Source organism: Protopterus annectens, chromosome 4.part1 (genome assembly GCF_019279795.1).
Source record: "Protopterus annectens isolate FY-2018-M chromosome 4.part1, PAN1.0, whole genome shotgun sequence".
NCBI lineage: Eukaryota > Metazoa > Chordata > Ceratodontiformes > Protopteridae > Protopterus > Protopterus annectens.
This window is the reverse complement of record NC_056734.1, coordinates 812,250,606-812,270,720: the sequence shown is the minus strand read 5'-3', so window position 1 is coordinate 812,270,720 and position 20,115 is coordinate 812,250,606. Positions and strand designations below refer to the sequence as shown.

The following is a 20,115-nucleotide window of genomic DNA, read 5'->3' as shown; positions in this document are numbered from 1 at the left end:
AAAGTTTGGTTTAGATCTTGACATTTGAGCAGATTGAATTGAAACTGGGGACTGGTGCCTTGCTCGGTTTCTCAAATCTTGGAGCACTGGGCGTGGCTTCAGTTTTGGCTGTCTTTGTGAAGGAGATCTCTCCTCTTTGTATAAAGATGTTTCAGCAGTTGCATCAGATCTGTCCGTACCTTTCCATCTCTCTGCCTCTGGATCCACATCAGTTGTCTTCAGGACAGCCTGCTTCTTTGGGTCCCCAGGTTTCCCTGTATTCAGGGCCCCCCTGTTCCTTCCATGTATCCCGCTTCCCCCACCTAGGGAAGTCCATGGTAAGAGCAAGAGGAAGCACTTTGGTTCTGTCGTGGAATCCATCACAGAGGACACTGACTTCTGTGAAGAGGAGGGCTCTCCCAAAGTTCCCCATGGTGGCACCTCATTTGATGATTTGCTTGAGTTGTTGAAACAGTGTGGGGGATGGACCATTGAGGCCCCTTTCCCAGGGAAGTCAATGTTTCTGGAGACCTTCGATGTGGGCCCATTCACATACTGGCTGGTTCCCTCCTCTAGACATGCTTATAGACCTGGTGTCTTGGATGGCTTGGAGAAAATCCAATGTGACGGAGCTGATCCGTAGGAAACGGGACAAAAGTTTTGCCCTTCCTGTGGACAGACCTCACTGGAGCAAGGGTTGTTCCATGGGAACTTTTACGAATGCAGATACCACCAAAAATGACATCTCTGAAGAGAGTTCTTTGGTCTGTCTGCACAGCTGGGAGTGTTGGACCTTGGACAACATGCCAAAGTGTACATATGTTTCAGCCACCTTTGCTCTGCATGCCCTGAATTATCTTTACAGTTTGACTAGGCTTCAGAGAGACCTTGTTACTGAAGTATCAAAGGTGTTTAAAACTCAGCAGCCTCTAAAGGTGCAAAAGACTCTGGAGGCTCAGTTCTGTACTATGCAGGTCATATCCAACGTCTCCATGAAGCTTTTGTCCAGTGCGGCTGATGGAACGTCCCATTAGGCAGGCACCAGCATTGCCATGTGCCGTCATGCCTGAGTGCATCTGTGCAATTTTGCAGACTGCTTCAAAGCATCTTTTGTTAGGAACAACCATTGAAAGAAGTACTTATTTGGCCCAAAGCTCAAAGAGCGACTGACTAGGAATGATCAGGACAGGAATACCCTGTTTACTAGTAGTTTGCTTTGCTACCCCTCCGTGGTCCTTCTGTTGGAACCAGAAAGGTGGAAAGCATTTTTTTCCCATAAATTGCAGTAACCACTCTGGGATACTCCTGGTGAAGATCCCCCACCACCACAAGGATGCTGCCTATGAGGCAGGAGTGGTTTGCAGAACCAGGACTTCAATGGGGTTTTTTCTGGGGAGGCCCCTCCAGTATTGCAAGACTTTTGCACTCTGAAGGCAGTTGGGTATGGCCTGATTCTCCACTCAAAAGTTTGGGATGCCATCAAATCAGATGCATGCATGTTGAGAGTTGTGTCCAGAGGTTGTATAATTCCCTTTTTGATCACTCCCAAAGATTCCTAAAAATCCCTTGCTGGCCTTGAAGCCTAAATGAGGGTCCATTTGAGCTTGTTACATTCCAGTGAGATGTAATGTGGTGAACTCTGAGGAGAGGTTGTCCGCTTAAGTTGTTATAAGTAAAGGAGGCAGAGATCTTGGACTGAAGATTCTGAAAAGCCTGGCTCTTGATCCTGTTGCCCTCGAGCAGAAACTGACTGAAGAAGACAACACAGATCTGTCTTTATGGTAAGTACATAACTTTATTTAAACATTTGCATTGTATGTAATTGTAAGTGAAATGGCATAGAAGCCGGAACAATTCTAGTGTATAATGTTACTTCATGTTACTGGCAGGGAAACAGTAAAAATATTTAACATTTTCAGACTGAATGGGGTGGGGGCAAGTGATCAGTTAGCAGCACTGGGAATAAAATTTCAGGGCACATTACAATTCTTCAAGCACACTTTCTCTATGATGGACCCCAAACTCTAGGAATCTCTGTTGCCATGAACTAAGAGCATCTTCTCTTTCCCATTTTCTGAAACCAGCTCAAAATAAGACTGCACAACTATCTCATCAGTGTAAGATAATGTAACGTCCCCCTCTCCCTGTCTTCATACTGTACTGTGTCCATTACTGCTGTCACCTCACCCTCCTTGCTCTTTCTCTTCTACATCTATTTTTCCGCATCCTATTTTCTTTCTGCCCCCTCCCCTCTTCTCCCATTCCTTCCTCATTTCTCCTTCTCTGCTGTAAAGTCTTATTCATCTTCTTTTCCTCAATATTTGCAAAGTGTTACATGTTTGCTTGTGAATTATGTAAAGTAATCCTACAGATCATTTATTTTTTGTCTTTTAATTATCACAGTTACCTCTTTTTTTGTTTCTACAAATAACTGGTTTATCAGCCATCTTAATAAACTTTTTGATGGTTACATTGTAAATATCAAGAAATCACATTCATATGATATTACTTCCCTTATTCTGCAGCATAGATTCATAGACTGTTACTAGGCTAACAACCCAAGGGGCCTTTCTAAGCCTAGGCAGGTTTCTCCGAAAGAATGATGATGTCCTGCATCCAAAAAGGATATTCACGGCCAGACATTTATAAGCTGTCTATTTCCATAACGGACATGGGTGCAAGGCCCAGTGTAAATTTCCTATTTCCCATCTACTTGTCTAGATTATGCTTAAACTGGGTAATACACAAACTCCGCTTCACATGGATGGGAAGCCTGTTCCATAGGGGAGGCAGTCTCTGGGACACATCTGTCTCTCCAGCATGTTCTGTTTATGTCCCAGACAAAATCCAGGTCCCTAGACCTTGTATTTCTGGTACTGTTTGACTTAGAATATGTAGGAGATTCATAAGTGTGGGATTTGCGGATGCCTTGTAAGCCAGGCATAGATTACTCCTCAGAAATCTATAGGAGAGTGAGTAGAGGGAAAAGGCTTTAAGGCACTCTGCATAAGGCAGGTTTGTTGCATCATGTATTCTTTTTGTAAGAAACATTTCAGGTTGCTGTAGTTGCTGCATATGCCTGGTCAGATACATACCAAAGGGGTACTCTGTGACTGGTCTGATAAAGGTGGAGTACAGTGGGTAATGACCTCTTTGGACCTTGATGACATGCCTTATATAAGTTGTGGAACATAAAAGGATTTCCTCACCACTGTGTCCACATGGCGGATGAAGATGTTACTGTCTACGTGCATACCCAGATCCCTGACCACTGGGTCGACTCTTAGTGGTGTATTATCAACATGGTGATTAGCCAGGATGGTTGATTTCACATAGGGTACAGTTATGCATTTCTTAGCATTGTATTTAAGACTATGGCTTTGGCATCATTTATTAGTCCGAGACAGACCTTCTTGAAGGATGCTAGTGTTTGCATGAGAGTTGATGATAACCCCCAGCTTGCAATAATCTGCAAACTTAGTCTGCCATAAACCTTCAGCATTTGCTTCCATTTCAGATAAATAGATGCCAAAAAGGAGTGTGCCCAATACTGAGCCCTGGGGGACTCCACTGTTGACTGGCCTCTTGATACAGGTGGCCTCACCTATTTTGAACTCCTGGGTCAGTAATTCCTGGTGGGTTAGCCTGTAAGTGGTCTGCTTGTATCAGTGCTGTACCCTTGTCAACACATTTTAAATAAAAATAACCTATAAATATTGCGAGCCTAGGAAAAATCTTCCATAGATATAGGATATATTTTTCACTGGAAAGTCAAGAGATTCACGAGTTGCTGGATACTTATTTGACTGAGTTGAAACACAGTATGGGTTTGCACAATTTATTTATAAGTGAGAATTGCGTATGGTATCAATAATAAAGTGAAGGGCAGACTTTTAAGAGCATTGGATCTGAAAAGTATTGGATATCTGTAGAGCCAAATAAACTTTTGAAGGTTTCATCTGAGAAACTGGAAGCGTAAAATAAAAAAATAAATGAGTAAAAATTAAGGTGCAATAATACTCAAAATTAAAAAAAAAATAGAGAAATAACATTTATTTGAAAACACCATGATTTCCAGAGTGGCATGTGTAGTAAGTAGTCTAACACAACACCCAGTGCAAGTACTTTGGTTATAGGCAAGAGAAGGCTCATTGTAGAGCCATTAAGTGCATTTGTAAGTTGTGTGGAAGTCTGAATCCTTTCTCAAAAAATTCTTGTCCATTGTAGTGCCCCAAAACTGCAGTCCAGCCTCAAATCTGTTGTAGCAGGCCCACCACCAAATCTGCAAAAACCAAAATGGTGCTGTCATTTTTCTTATTTATCAGCTGTCTGTTACTGCTGCTGCAACCGTCTGATTTTTTCACGTAAGTGATAATTTCTTAAATTGTATATTGGAACATACAGAGCACATGTTCTTAAAATTCTTGTGCAGTATAGAAGTAAGATGTGCAAAGCCTGCTGCCATACTTAAAACTCTTAGGTGTTCAACCACCTCCTTTCTATGCGTGCAAGTGTGTGCAATTGCTTATATGTGCATGTCTGTGTTGTGGTAGTTGTGTGCACATGAATGCATGTGTGTTGGCATAGCTATGTGCACATCTGCATGGGATTGTTTGTGCCGTAGCTATGCTCGTGTGTGCAGGAAATGCATGTTTGCATTTGTGTGTTGGGATAGCTAACTAGTGTACTTTTTAACCCAGAAACTGTGAACTGGGCCTTGTATCCATTTAGTCACACCCCATAAGAACACTGTTTTTACTTGTACTGTCTTGGAGCTGTGGTTAATGTCATTATGCCTATATTGGCTTGTTAATCTGGAGTTCATCATTCAACCTTAGAACTGCGAATTGGAAATTGTCTGTCTGGACCTTTTGATCATATGGCAAAAGCAGTCTTGATATTTAAATTTGTACTGACATGAATTTGAGACTGAACCCCAGCATTTGTGAGATGGGTGCTGTGTCCAGACAGCAACCATAGTGCACTTGAGAAAACTGTACAGGTACATCTGTTCCCATTATGCAAAAGTGAACCAGGTAGCTGTAATGTGGAGGCTTTATCCATTAAGTCACATAACCGTATAACAAATTTACTGTCTGGGATAAAACATGCCCAGTCAAAGTACAGTATATCTGGATTGCTAGTACTTGGTAGCCAAAGTATTTGTTGTACAGTGCATAGTTCTGTTTGTCTACATGTTTGAGTTTATACAAATGTTATTCAGCTTGTTATTTTACTTGCTTGTCTTTGGTTGTGTTGCTACTAATTCCTATCATAATGCTGTCTGTAAATGTAAGAAAGTAAAGCATGATTAACATTGAAGACTTTTTCAGAAGTTAATGGCTTGAGGAATATTCGTTATTGGACATTGTCATCATTCTATTTGTCAAGGAACTATAGCCATGCATAAAGAGTACTACATAAATCACCATAGTCTCATGACTCATGTAGCTAAATTTGATATTGGTATAGGACAGCTGCAGACTGAATAGGAATATGAAGGGTTGCCAGAATCTGTAATAAGATGAAAACCTTTATATTCGCATTTGGAAATGATCCTTTTGTTCCCAATGTTATGTAGTTGGAGCATCAGTATTCAAAGTGTCTTTAAGAGGAGCATTCCCATAGTGTGATGATCTGAATTTTTACAATTCAGGTTTCTGCAGACACATACTCATTTGTGTCAGAAAATACTCAAGTTCACTGCACATGTTTTTGAATAAGGTGATGATATGGGTGATAATGTAGGAGTGCTGCAGAGTGAAGTGAAAGGAAAGGTTAGGATAGGTTGCAGAATCTCTATATTAAAATGGAGAGTTAAGCATAGACATGGCTTTGACATAGATGTAAACTTGATTTGTTTGCAGGTGTCTGAGGGCTGAGTGTGTTATTTAAAAAAAAAAAAAAAAAGGTAAGGAGTGAGCAACAAAAGTGTATAAAGAGGCAGATTACCTTTTGTAAGCAAGACACTAATTTTTGCTTCTCTAGGATGAATAATAGCAAAGAAGGGTGATTGAGAGAGGATTGGTTACAACTGTTGTCTATCCCTCAGTGAGTGAAAGAGCAACTACCAAGGAAATTTAAGGATTGTGAATGTAAAATAGTAAAATTGAAAGTAGTATATGAATATAAAAAGGGGAGCTGGATCTTACGTTGAGGTGGGCTCAAGAGGATGTTGGACCCGTGGAGGCAATGTAATGCATTCTGGAATATTGAAGTGTAAAAACATCAAATGGCAAAACATTGATCCAAAAGGATCAAAACTCAGAAATAATGGGGGGGGGGGCTCATGTTTTTTGCAGAGGGACAAGCCACCCTGTACCCATCACATACCCCCTGCTAATTATATATTACAAACTCTGAAATTGCCAACAACAGGGAAAGGGCAAATTCCTACTCCCAGCTGTTCTGTGACCTCACCCAAACTAATGCCGGAAGAAATGATAAGAGGACTTTTCTATCACTTCTGCCAGCTGAATATTACAAATGTTTGATTATTTGAAGAGTTTCCAGGAAGTGGTATATAAACAGACTGGAAAAGAAATGCGAAAAGAGACAAAATGACATTGGAGTCTTCTCTGTGTTCTATACAGTGGTATGACTAAGTTTTGACTGTAAGGTATAAAGTTTTCAATTCTTATTTGAGCATTTTTGTTCTTTTTTATAGTACAGGTTGATTGTGTCCTGTGGATGTGGTGCATGATTTTTGGTCTGGTCGGGTAAAGTGACTTGCTCTTGTCACATGATAGTTTAGTGGAGGCCAAGGTCCTCAAACCAAGAACAATTACAGAAGTCCAAAAGAAAAGAAACAAGATAATTTTAAAAGGTTGTAATGGTAAAATGAGAAATTATTCTTATAAGAAATTGGGTACTGAAACCGGAAGTTAGTGTTCATTCTGTTTGCCCAGTATTTGTTTTGTGATTTGCTGTTATGATTAATTATTTAAGTGATTTATCACTTTTATTACCTTCATGGTTGTTTTGTCGTTATACATCCTGCAATTCTGAATAATAACTTCATGGTTTACAATCATGTTTCTCTTTTTATTTCTGCTATTTTTCATTTGTGCCTTGCTGCACCCCAATGTAATTTTCTGTGGAATGTCCACTGACATTTGATGTCGTGTAAGGGATTTCACTAATGCTGTCAGTTCAGTGCATGAAAGAAGTTCTGATAACTTTTTTTTCTAGTGATATTCATGTTGTTGTGATTCTGAATCCTTGGAAAGATCACACTTATTTGAGTTCAGCACAGAGTTCAGGTGTTAGTGATGTTAACGAGGCTGTGTAGTCGTCTCCTTATCACAGTGACAGGCATTCTGAAAATCCTATATCATATAGGTTCTTCTAGGGTATTATGAGTTTCCTGAGCCTTTGATTACTAAGTGAAATGCATATATTTTTAAAACTGGTGGCTGAAGTACCTACATTTTGTGATTGGGCCTACTGTTATGGTGGTGCACTATTGCTTTTTGTTATTTTGAGTGGCAGCACAGCAGTATGTATATTGGAAGTGTTTTTGTTTTTTGTGTAGGGGAGGAATTTAATTTTCAAACCAATCCATACTGTTCACAATTTATGAATGTAAAATCAGAAATGCATACTGTAACAATCCTCACAGAAGCAGTATCACACACACACACACACACACACACACACTTGCTTTTAGTCAAGAGAGTGACATTTACATTATTTAAATTATCCTGTGTGTAACGTTTTTCTAGAAGAAAATCTAGTGTAAAACCCAGTGGTAGAGTGACTAGATTACAAAACTGAATGTGAAGGCATATGTATATTGTTTTTACCCTGTCATATTTGAAGCCCAGGAAAAAATAAGAGCAAGTCTGTGAAAAAAAAGCCAATCCTGTCATGCATTTTTATTTCCAGCCTTACTCTAGTACTGTTTCCCTAACAAGACCTCATGCTGGGGGGGGGGGGGGGGTGCAGAAATAAGTTTCAGAATGCCATTGTAATCTCTATCTTGACAATTTCAGTTAGGAAATAAATAATTCCACTAAGGAAAACGCACAATAGTTACCACTGTGGTAGGTAATACTGCTAGCGCAACACGTGCAAAGCAAAACCAGAACACTTAAAAAGTGTTGCAAGTCACTTTAAGGTACTCAGCAACAGTAATGATCTGCTTCTGAATCCTGTGTCCTCTGTCTGCTGTTAAAAATACTTTCCATCGATGATCATTGCAGCTAAAATAACTGCCCAATGCTGCAGCAGATTCACTTTGAACTAAATTAAATGAATAAATTTTAGTACAACATACCCAGTACAGCAGCAGTGCCAACGTCTCCACAGAAGCACAGCTAAGTTTGTAAATGTTTGAATTACTGTTATTCAGCAACAGAGTTCTGTCAGGTTGTTTAACACAGATATTAAACAACTGCACCTTCTGGAATCTAGCCTTAAACTACTATTAATTGTTATTAATTGTAAATTTTTGAATGTTGGGACAGGTGTGAGGATCACAAGATATTTGACTTAAACTGAATAACTTGCACTTTGTATGATGTTTAAGCTGAGTTTGAGCTAGAATTTGAAAAGTATAATCAGAAACTCCATTGAACTGTGGAAGACATGAAACGTGTCTTTTCCTTTGTTTCTGTCAGTGAACTCTTGCAAGAAACCACTAAGGAGTATGGTGCCTTGGGCTTCCTTTAGGGTAGCCTAATTTAATGCATATTATTTGAAGTTAATATTGAAAGTTGGATGGTATGGGATACGTATGCAGCAAACAGCGCACTTGATGCGCACACTGTAGTTGAAAGTTGTTCTAATGGAAAGGACTAGCTGTGTGAGATGTCTTTGAAGCTAAGGAAACAGATGGCTAGCTAATGGGACTGTTATGCTTTCTGCAGGTGCTGCAGCTGCTGCTATGATGTCTAATACAAAAGTGACTACAGTACTTCGACCAGCATCTGCCCATATACCAGGAGCAGCTGCTGCACAGCCAACTATGCAACATATCATTCATCAGCCCATTCAGGTAAGAACTCTCCCCCACCAAGCAGTCTGTCTGGATCAGACTATTCAGCTTCATTGCTAAATGTTGTCTGTAATTATAGGATGTGACAGAAGTTAACCTGACTGTGTTCCCTCCAAACTCTGCTATTTAGTGTTCTTTTCTGTCATTCATATATACATGGTCAAACATCAGTTAGAGTATCTACAGCTAGATGAGCAGTTGTATGTGTAGCCCATTTGTAAGTATTTTAAGCTCACAGAGTATTCTTTCCAAGCAGATTGTTGTTTTGTATGTTTTAAAGTGAATCAGTCCCTTGATTGGGTATGTTCTTTAATTTCCAAGAATATGTCGGACTGTTAATGGTGCTTCTACCCAACAGCACTTCCCCCCTCATTGGCAGCAGTGGGGCTTCCCTATGGAAGATTGGTGAGTCTGGAAGCCCCCACTGCTGGTAGTAAAGGGAGTTTGTCCCCCCCACACACACACACCACACACTTTTTTTTTTTTTTTTTTTTTTTTTTTTTTTTTTTTTGTTCCAGCCCTTTCCTCTGTATGCAGGCATTACAGTTTGTGGGTTGGGTGTACAGTGAAGTGTGGTCTACAAGAATATACCAGTGTACCAGACACCATCCTTAGGAGGGCTTTACCTCCCAGTTAACCAACCTAGCTATCATTCAAAGTCCCATTTTCCATAATGGCCACAGCAAACCATCTGCCTCCCACAAGCATGCCACCCATGCCCTCCTCTTAGACAAAAGGAGAGCAGACAGAGCCTTGTCACTCTTCCCTTCTCAGTGCCAGCTCCAGCAAGCACCCACAGGACTGGTCTTAGGAATTGTCCAACTAGGTGACTGCCTAGGGAGCTGCTTTTACTTCTTTTGAAGGAGTGCCTTTTGGGTGTATTTTATTGCAAAGAGAAGTGTTTCTTTACTATAAAATAAATAAATGGTACTTGCGTATTATCGCAACCAGATTTTTGCGGTTGTGATTCGCGCATACCTGCACAGATAGCACCACGTGAAACATTTCGAAGTGTCAGGGGAACCCCTTAGTAGTGACATGAAATGTCCCATAACTTTTTTAGGAACAGGAGCAAGTACCGAAAACCGCTTCCTGTTTTACGTCCGTTACACACGCACGCTGCTGTTGTAATGGGTGTTATCGATCTGTCACTTGCATTACTTTCAGCTGGTGAAAGGGATTCTGCTGCGAAGGAGAAGACAGGCACACAGAAAGCATTATTGGTAAACCTTTGGTTATGTTTTAGACATACTTTTATGCGATCTTTAAAAAGATGCACTGCATTGGTAATGACTTTAAATGTCTTACTTCGTACCCTTCCACTCGACATGGCTAACAACCGGTGTGATATTCCAAGGCAACATGTACTGCTGATAAAAGTGTTGCACTTAACAGTACATGAACTACAGCCTATACATATGGTTTTCATACACACAGAAAAGGTTTCTAATCACTGAAACTGACATTACAGACAACAGCAGTTTCAGAGACATGGCTAACAAGCAATGTCAAATTGCAAGGCAGCATTTTCTGCCCATGCAAATGTTCGAGCACCGCACGAAGTATGGCCATACACATATGCTTTATACAAACACACAATTGTTTATAACAACTTAAATTCACATAGCAGCCAGCACCAGTTTCAGAAACCGTACGTAGGAGTTTACACAAATTTCTCGTAAACTGTTTATTCATCATAGCTGTGCAAACAGTGTTTTTAAGGAAACTTTTACAATGTTCCACTAAGTATTACTGTAAATGGTGACATGAGATGGTGGCGCTAAAGTGGATACCTGCAATGAAACATTACTTTCTCATATATTTAAGTCATACACCTGCCTAAACACACAAAATCTTACAGAAAACATGGTTCCTGTGCTTCTCGGTACTTTCTGGTAGTAGTTTAAACAACAGGAAGCAACCAGTGTTAACACGAAAATCTGGTTGCGATAATACATAAGTACCAGATAAATACCCTAAAAGCTCCCCAACAAGAGAAACGAGGGTCGCACCCTAGGGAGGAAGTCCTGCAGATCTGGCAATTCGATTTGTTGGGCTCCTGCTCATCCTGCCCAGAATCTACCTAGATAATAAATCAGGTAGATCTTGGGCAGAAGAGAGCAAGAAGTCAGCAATGCACGAAGTCAAAGCTCTGAAAATGTTGATGGTTAAGCATATTGTTTTTGTTAAAGGCAGGCTACTAGGTCTTTTGGAGGGTTGAAAGGTGGCTATTTCTCAGCTGTCCTTGATCTTGCAGAATGTGTTTAATTTGTTTAATTTGATTGCCCTGTCGTCCATACTTCTCAGTCGTCTAGATTTTTACTTCTTACTTTTGGTCTGTTCCATGTAAAAATTGTGGTTTTCTGGCAAATCGATGTCTGAAGTCACTAAAAGAGACCTTTAAGTTTCAGGCTTCATATTCTTCAGTTAATACACACTTAACACAAAATATTATTTTAACAACTTTATACGTTTGTAAAAATATTTAAATCTTTACCTGACCAGCCCATTATTTTTTGCCTTTTTCCATATTTCTTGTGAAATGTATTTGACAGACCCTTCCATTCCCCAGGATTTGTGTGCATCCAGACCCACAACCAACAGTATTTTCTTGCATTCTGCTTCCCTTTGGGTCATCATTGTTACAGTGATGTTGTCAAATGTTTGCCTTCCTTCCATAAAACCACATTGATCCATATTCATCAGTTCTGACAACACCTTTGCCATTCTTTTAACTGGTATAGACACAAAAATTATAATCATAGTTTAAAATTGAAATGGGTGTGTATGAAGTGGAGTCTGACTTGCCTTTACTGTTGTTGGGTAATATGACAACTATTGCTTTCTACCAAGATGTCGGTGCTTCCCTTTCTTTTAAAATACTTTTAGACAAACTCTTTCAGATCTTTATAACTTTCTTCCTTCCTTCCTTCTTCAGGAATACAATCTCTTCCTGGAAATTTTCTTGCAGATGGGTTATATGTCATAGTTTTTATACCGTCTTCTCTCTTGACCTTTAGGGACCCTCCTTCTCCTTCTGCCTCTTACATTAACATAATTAAAGTCTTCCATAAATATTTTCATTTGTGCTCTTTCTTGAGTTCCACATTTCTCTGCATTGTACACATTTTCATAAAATTTCCAAAATGTCTCTCACACCTCTGCAGGATCTCTGATTTATTTTTCTCTTGTTATAGGCTCCCTACGTTTGGCACTAATCCTTTCTACTTTCTGTTGCCCAAGTCTTTGTGCTAAAAGTTTGTGTGTTCTGCAGTTATCAAAAAATAGTTTAACAGCAATCTTTCTAAACTCCTGCATATTATTCAAATACTCTCATTTTCTCTTTAGCACTCTGCAGTTGTGTCTCCTCTTGTTTTTGCGAGATTATTCTGCAATACTTTGATCTTTGTTGGCCCTTAGAAATAATTCCTATTACTTCTTGACTGTATCTTTCTGTTTTATTTTTACCCTATTTTTAAACTCCCATTTTCAGTTTATTCCACTCATTAGCTATAACTTCTGAAGAAATTTCTATCGTCTTTTAACTCTTCTGTTATTCCCACTAACCATTTCTTAAATTTCTCTTTTTAACAGGTAGATGGGAAAGCATAAGCGAACATTTTTTCTTCGTTGTCCTGCATTCTTTTTCTTTTACAAAGAACGTTTTTATTGAATTATCACTTGTGACAAGTTTCATTTATGTAAATGCATGATTGCCTTTGACATATTTTCAGGTGAAAACATTATACATCATATATAGTAATTTGTACAGTCATTGTCAGTCAAACATTACATAATTCATTCAGTTTGTGCCTTCACTTAAACCCATCCTCCTCCAAAACATTATTCTGTATGTATTGTTCCCAGAATTCCCATTTTAGTATGAAATTTGTTCCTATCATTTTCTAAAGATCACACTTCCATTTATTTTATCTCTTTTACTGTATTCACTATTTCTAATACTGTTGGTATGTCTAGGCAATTCAGATCCTGTATCACAGCTCAAAAATAATTTTCTTAGTTACACCAATTTTATCTTCCAGTGTTTTTGACAGAGTAGTCTTCAGAAAAATTTTAAAATCTGCTGGCTCAATACACACTCAAAATATGTTCCCGGTTACTTATTTCTTCACCATCACATCTCCAGCATTTGTAATCTGCCAGAGGAAAATGTCTTTCGAGTCTGCTTGGGCTATAAAAATACCTCTGGAAACACTTCCAAACAAAAATCTTAAATCTTCTAGACTTTATTACATATTTATTTATTATTTATTTTACATTTGTTGACCAGGCTAGTCTAACTGGATACATGTCCATTTTCAGTAGAGGCTCGGAGAGATAAGCTCCAAGATAGAGCAATGAAATGAACAAGATAACAAATAAGGAAACATTAAACAAAAAAAAATCATATTTACAATGCATATTACAGGTTATCACAGTAAATTCAGCAGTGCAGAATGCAGGCATAACATAGCATGCTAGTACAATCAAGATGTTCTAGAGGGAGATAGTATTATGGTTAAAAGGAAGGAATTACAGTTAATGAGTAGAAGGGGTAGGAAGAGCAAAGTATTAAGAGATACATAACTAGTCGGGCTTAGTACAGGGGCATAACCACTGTGTTTTGCTCAGAGTTGCCAGATTTCCGACTGGCCAGGTAGGAACTAAAAAAAAAAAAAAAGGTCTTCCACGTCTTTAATGCAGAACTGCGATGTTTCGCATTAAACAGAAGTAGCTCTGTGTTTATTTTTTATTTGATTGGCCCGGGCCAATCAAAAATAAATAAACACAGAGCTACTTCTGTTTATCTGGCTATCATCTCTATACAGAAGTAGCTCTGTTTTGCGATGTTTTGATTGGTCCGTATACCGGTATACGGGCCAATCAAAAATCGATAAACATGGAGCTACTTTTGTTTAATGCGGAACTGCGATGTTCAGCATTAAACAGAAGTAGCTCTGTTTTGCGATGTTTTGATTGGCCCGTATGCCGGTATACGGGCCAATCAAAACATCGCAAAACAGAGCTACTTCTGTTTAATGCGGAACTGCGAAACACTAAACACTTTTGTAAGGGAGACCAGTTGCGAGCTCTTAGTTCCATTTGGAGTAGTTTAGGGTTAAAGTACTTTTTAGATCTGATGTTTTTGACAGATATTGGAATGGGAGAGTTGATTTTATGTCTGATGATATAGGTAAGAAAGTGGTCACTTAAATCATCAGGGAGGGTTCCTGAATCATAAATGTGAGGATGATGGTTTATGAGAATCCAGACTAATAAGCTTGATTTCTTGTTAGATTTATTTATTCTGGTGGGGGAGGTAATGGTTTGGGAATACCCATATAGGTTAATATGGTTTGTGGGGAGGCTGCTGCAGTAGCAGCTCCAGTCAATGTTTGTGTCGCCTAGGATTATGGTTTCTTGGGGCAGGTATTGGGAAAGCCAGCAAAGTATGTTTTCCATGGTGGCAGTGTTGTTACCAGGTGGTAGATGTATACAGGTAATATAGATGGATTTGGAATTGTTAAGATGAAGTTTGGAGATAAGAATTTCTGCATTGGAGTCTATAGGTGGTTTACAGTTGTGAGTGCTTAATTGTAAGCTAGATTTATATAGGATAGCAACCCCACCACCTTTCTTGGATACTCGGTCTAGTCTCAGGATATTATATCCAGGTGGGATGATTTCATTGTCTTTGGTTACAGGTTTTAACCAAGTTTCGGTTAAGCAGAGAATATCAAAGGAGTAGATTCCAGTTAGAGCTTGGAGTTGTTACTTTATTGTTTATGCTGCATATATTAAGATGAGCAATTAAAAGGGAGTTCAATGGTGTAGACAGGGCATGAGTAGGTGATTCTTTGTGGTTGAGGAGAGAGATAGGAGTTGTTGGTGAGCCTGGGTTAGGGTGGATGTCACCATCCTTTAAAGAGAGTAATACACTTAGTTTGGGTTGGGGAATTTGCTGTATAGAGGTAGGCCTTTCCTGGGGTTCTGATTGTTGTATTTTATATGTAGTGTTCTATGATATTTAGGAAGCATGTAGTTAGATGAGGGTGTTATATTAGCATGAATAAAAAGGAGAGGAGAGTTTGGAGAGTTGGTTTCTTTCTTGGGGTAGTTTAGGTATGGGCCTAGTGTGTTTTCAAAGGAGGTGAAAAGATGGGTGAGGATTAAAGGAGGTAGTAGTGAGAGTGTGAATAAGAGTGGGACATAAGATGGGATGGGTTGTTTATACATTGTATGAATAAATTGTTTGTAGGTAGAAAAATAAATTCACTGGGTGGAGATGAAAGAAGGGAGTAGGGTGTGGTGTGATAAAAGGAGAGTGGTGAGAGGTTAATATTAGTGCAGTTGGGTAACTGGAAAGTGTTTAGAAAGTAAAGGTAGGAGGAAGAATGTGTTTGAAGAGTAATGGTAAGAGCAAGAGGTATGTAATGAGAGTAATGGTAAGAGGAAGAGGTGTGTTTAGACAGTAATGGGAAGAGGAAGATGTGTGGTTAGAGAGTAATGGGAAGAGGAAGATGTGTGGTTAGAGAGTAATGGGAAGAGGAAGATGTGTGGTTAGAGAGTAATGGGAAGAGGAAAAGGTGTGGTTAGAGAGTAATGGGAAGAGGAAGATGTGTGGTTAGAGAGTAATGGGAAGAGGAAAAGGTGCGGTTAGTAAGTATAAGGGTAGGACCCCTGGGGGTGTGTGGGAAGTGGGGGTAGGGAGGGGAGCGGAGTGAGCCAGAGAGCGAGAGTGGTAAGCAGATACTGAAGCAGTTGGCGAAAAACAATCAGCTAGGCTAATTCCGGTAGTAGGTTGGAATAGAACAGGGGCTAGAAAGCTGTCTGTGGTGTGTAGATATGGAGGGGGGGGGGAAGAGAGAGGGCTAGAAAGGTGTCTGTGTGTTTACAAACAAGAGAGCCTAAATTTCCCAATGGCAGCATCCAAAATCAGTATGCATCAGTCACTAGTATTTTTAACTTGTACTCTGTGCAATAGAAGCCAATGTACTTACATTTAGAGACATACACTAATCTGGGACACCACAGTAGTTAAATCCAGCAGGGAAGGTTTTAGATTTAAAGATTGCTCCAAGCTTTGCAAGTAGGGTAAAAAAACTTCTGATATGCTGTCAGTGGGCAGGCAAATAAAGAATGACAAAGTGTGAGCCAATGAAATGCTAAGGAGAGCCAAATGAGGGAGGGAAGTAACTCACTTCAGAGCACACAACACTGTTAATGGGAGTGAGTCAGCAGAAACCCAAGATTACCCAAGTACAAATAAAGATTTAAAGTCCTGCAAGGAAAATGCAGGGGGGTTTACTGGTCCTAGAGTGGGCTAAAACCTTTGGCAAGGATTGCGGGGTAAGTGGTAAAGATAATCCAAAAAAAAAAATCCATATTTGGGCTATACTTGATTTCTGTAGCCAAATTCAAACTTTTTCTCTGGGAATGACTGTAAAGGAAATTCTTAGGCAGTGGGCGTAACGGTGGGGTTGGCTAAAGAGCGTTTCAGGTGGGGACAGGGTTGGTCTGAGTGTGTGCTACTCTACATATAAGGAAAGTTGAACACATACACTGTTATTTGCAGGGTAATGTTAATGGAAGTAAGTCAGCAGGGTAATGTTATGGAAGTAAGTCAGCAGAAACCCAAGATTACCAAAGTAGAAATAAAAATTTACAGTCCTGCAAGGAAATGCATGGGGGGGTGCATGTCCTAGAGTGCAAGTCTCAAAATGGTATTGCACAAAGGAATTGGAAGCCATGATGTATCCTCCCATTGTTTCTTTGTGAATTGCTTATTTAACCTCTTGCTTCCCAATCCTTTCCATCCTCCTCTGATTCCTGTAGATATCATGCAGTGATTTATTTACTGTGCTAATTATCCCTTTTTTAATGATAGCCTCAGCTTTAGACTCTGCTAAAATGCTACCAGTGCTGGTGTTTAATTTAGGATTTCCCTATTCCTTTCTGTTTGCCTGTACTCTATCAATCCTTAATAGGGAAGGCAGTCTCTAAAAATACAGTGGCTACTTTTAAATAAAACTAAATTGTACACTCTTATATTAAATGCATTAAAGTAGTTTGGCTGCTATTGAGGCTGCCATCTCTTATTCAGTTCCCATAATTTCCAGCATTGTTTTTCACTGAAGTGCTTGCCATTGTAAATTTTGCATTTGGCTTAAGTCCTTTCAAGATTATTGCCTGTACCTGGAGACGTCTTATCTCCATGTAAAAGCAGCCGTTAGTGAGGAAAAAAAAAACTGCAAACCACTGCAGATGCATAAAGAAACCTTTGTAAATTCATTTGGAACAGAATGTACAACTGCCTTCTGTTGCAGACTTCTTGACTCTCACTGAGAATATTTGCTAATGGAAAAAAAGCTAATATCTTTGTAGATGCAAGGAACCTGGACTTTTCATGGCTTTTGTCATTTTGCATTATTTTTCAAGCCTACCTACTTGCAAAAAAAAAAACACTTGTCTATAGCTTAAGGCAAGGTCATTAATGTAGACAATCCACCCTTTTTAAAAATAAGGCAAATTATCTTAATTCCACATAAGTTTAATCAGTCCATTTGTACACCCCACCCCCACCCCAGCAGCCAAATATCTCAACATATGAACTTACTCTTCTTTCTGTCTTCTGTTGTTATACTGTAAAGCCTTTATTTCTTACAAAGTGCTAGTTTCTTGTACGTGTTAGACATTAAAGTAGTCAATGAAGGACCCCCCCCCACGTTTAAAAAATGCACCCGATACACACTGTACAAATCTACTTTATTATATAACATGTAGTTTATGTTGTTGTTGTTTGTCTTTCGGATTTTCCCGGTAAGGGGTCGCCACAGCAGAACTCCGGTCCGCTAATGATTGGCAGTAGATTTTTATGAAACGCCGAGGTGCCAGCTCGACGCCCAACCGTCAACGAAGGCACGCCCATTTACGCACGCATGTCTTGTATTGTGAAATATTTTGTGTAAATACTAATAAGAGCAACATTTTTATGTGTAGTTAATTTCACCATTTGTTTGATTTTCTTTCTCATTCTCTCTCATAGTACGTAACAACTTGTTAGTAACTGAATTTTACCCACTGGTGTTTATTTCTCACTTTCTGCTTTCACACTGCGAGAACTGAAATTAAGTTTTAATCCGTGTGCAGCCATCTTCGAAGGCAATGTCTGTCACTTTTAGCTGTAACTGCTGGATAGCAAAATGAATTGCCTGTAGAAAATAACTAATCCTCTTGCTGTTTTCTCAGTTTGGAGTCACTGTCTGGCTTTGCAGCACTAGAGTACATTTGCATGATTACTGTGATTTTATGTGAAGCATCTTGTAAAAACTACATGGGTCTGTTTTCCATGGAACAAAGCTTGAAGTAAGACATGAGAAAGAAAATGTGTGTCAAAAAAGAGAGAAAAATGCAAGGCATTTTTGTACAGGTTTGTCCATGACTTTGAGGGTGAGCGAGGAATGGCCATATGCAGCAAGGGGACTGCCACCACCTTCCATATATACAAAATGGTCTTTTACTAGAACACTTAAGAGCCTTGTGATTTTTTTCTCAGGGGACATAAGGGGGGGGGGGGCAGCAGATCTCTGGTAGACATTATACCTCCCTTTTTTGAACAGCCATAATGAAGGCAGTGACTGAATAGAGGACAGGGGTGGGGTTTACTACTGTGAACCATGTGGAATGTTGTAAAGTAAGGTCTGCCAAATATAGTACGTTGTTGTCATTTTTAGATATAACGTCTGGTAGGAGCTGTCTGCAAAAAGTAACTGACCCTCTTGTTTACTTAGCTTAAAACGGTCAATGTCTGGCTTTGCAGGGCAAATGTGCACTTACAGAATTACTGTGGTTTATATGAAAGATCTCTAAATACTTTTAATATATGGCTACTGCTTCCATGAAGCAAAGCAGAAATACAGTGCACAGCTGTAATTTTAATTTAATCTATAACTGCATGCAGTGGGTGGAAAGCTGTATGTATGAATTAACTTAACCTCTTGTTTTCTCATTTTAGCAGTTACTGTACGGCTTTGCAAGTATGGTGTGCATTTGCAGGATTAAAGTGGAATGCTTTTAAAATACAGCTACTGTTTTTGTATGGAAGTTCACAGAGCTGAAATACAATCCTCAATCATCTGAGGTGCACAGAAAAGAAGTGTACAACTTCTGAGTGGGGGTTGCATCTTATTCTTGAAATAGCTGACCTCTAGTTTTCTCCGTTTTTAACATTCTGTATCTGGCTTTCAACACTAGTATGTATTTGTGTGAAGTAAGATGGACTACTTGCCTGGAGTTCTGAGATGTCTGCAAAATAACTGTAACTGCTGGGCCTCTCTGTAGAGGAAAATGAGTAGCTGCTTCTTGCCTGCTCATCTTTCTGGCTTTGCAGTACTAGTGTGAATTGAGTTGAGCATCTTTGGCAACTACTTGTGTGGAGCAAAAGTAGACTAAATTACATTTAACATCCTCTTCTGTCAGAATCAGTTGTCTAAATTCTATACAGACATGGGTGTAACTTGATTGTAGTGGGGAGGGGCTGGCTGGATTTTATATATATATATATATATATATATATATATATATATATATATGTATGTATATATATATATATATATATATATATATATATATATATGTATATATAAATATACACACACACATATATTTATATATATTTATATATATATATATATATATATATATATATATATACACACACACATATATATATGTGTGTGTGTGTGTGTGTGTGTGTATATATATATATATATATGTGTGTGTGTGTGTGTGTGTGTGTATATATATATATATATATATATATATATATATATATATATATATATATATATATATATATATATATATATATATATATATATATTTACAAACACTAGCGAAACACTGATAACTGCTAAACTATAACTCAAAAGAACAAGTTGTAGAAATCAAGCCCTTAAGGGGTAACTTCTAAATGGAAGTAAGCCACACAAACTCCAGTGGTTGATTTGAGCGCTTTCGTTCGCACTTTTATTACAAAGTAAGTGAACTTCTTCAGAAATCAATACAAGTGCATTCCAACATGGCAATAAATACTAACAGTGATGTCATAAGCTAGGGCAGGAACAGGGACAAAAGGG

At 38.9% G+C, this 20,115-nt stretch overlaps 1 protein-coding gene across 1 annotated transcript in view; it reads left to right on the top strand.

The window, feature by feature from the left end:
- SAP130 (Sin3A associated protein 130) overlaps positions 1-20,115 on the top strand; it is a 547,137-nt gene that overhangs the window by 78,710 nt on the left and 448,312 nt on the right. The window contains exon 6 of the mRNA XM_044070859.1: positions 8,850-8,977. Coding sequence (XP_043926794.1) covers positions 8,850-8,977 — 128 coding nt within the window. The remainder of the gene's footprint in view (positions 1-8,849; positions 8,978-20,115) is intronic.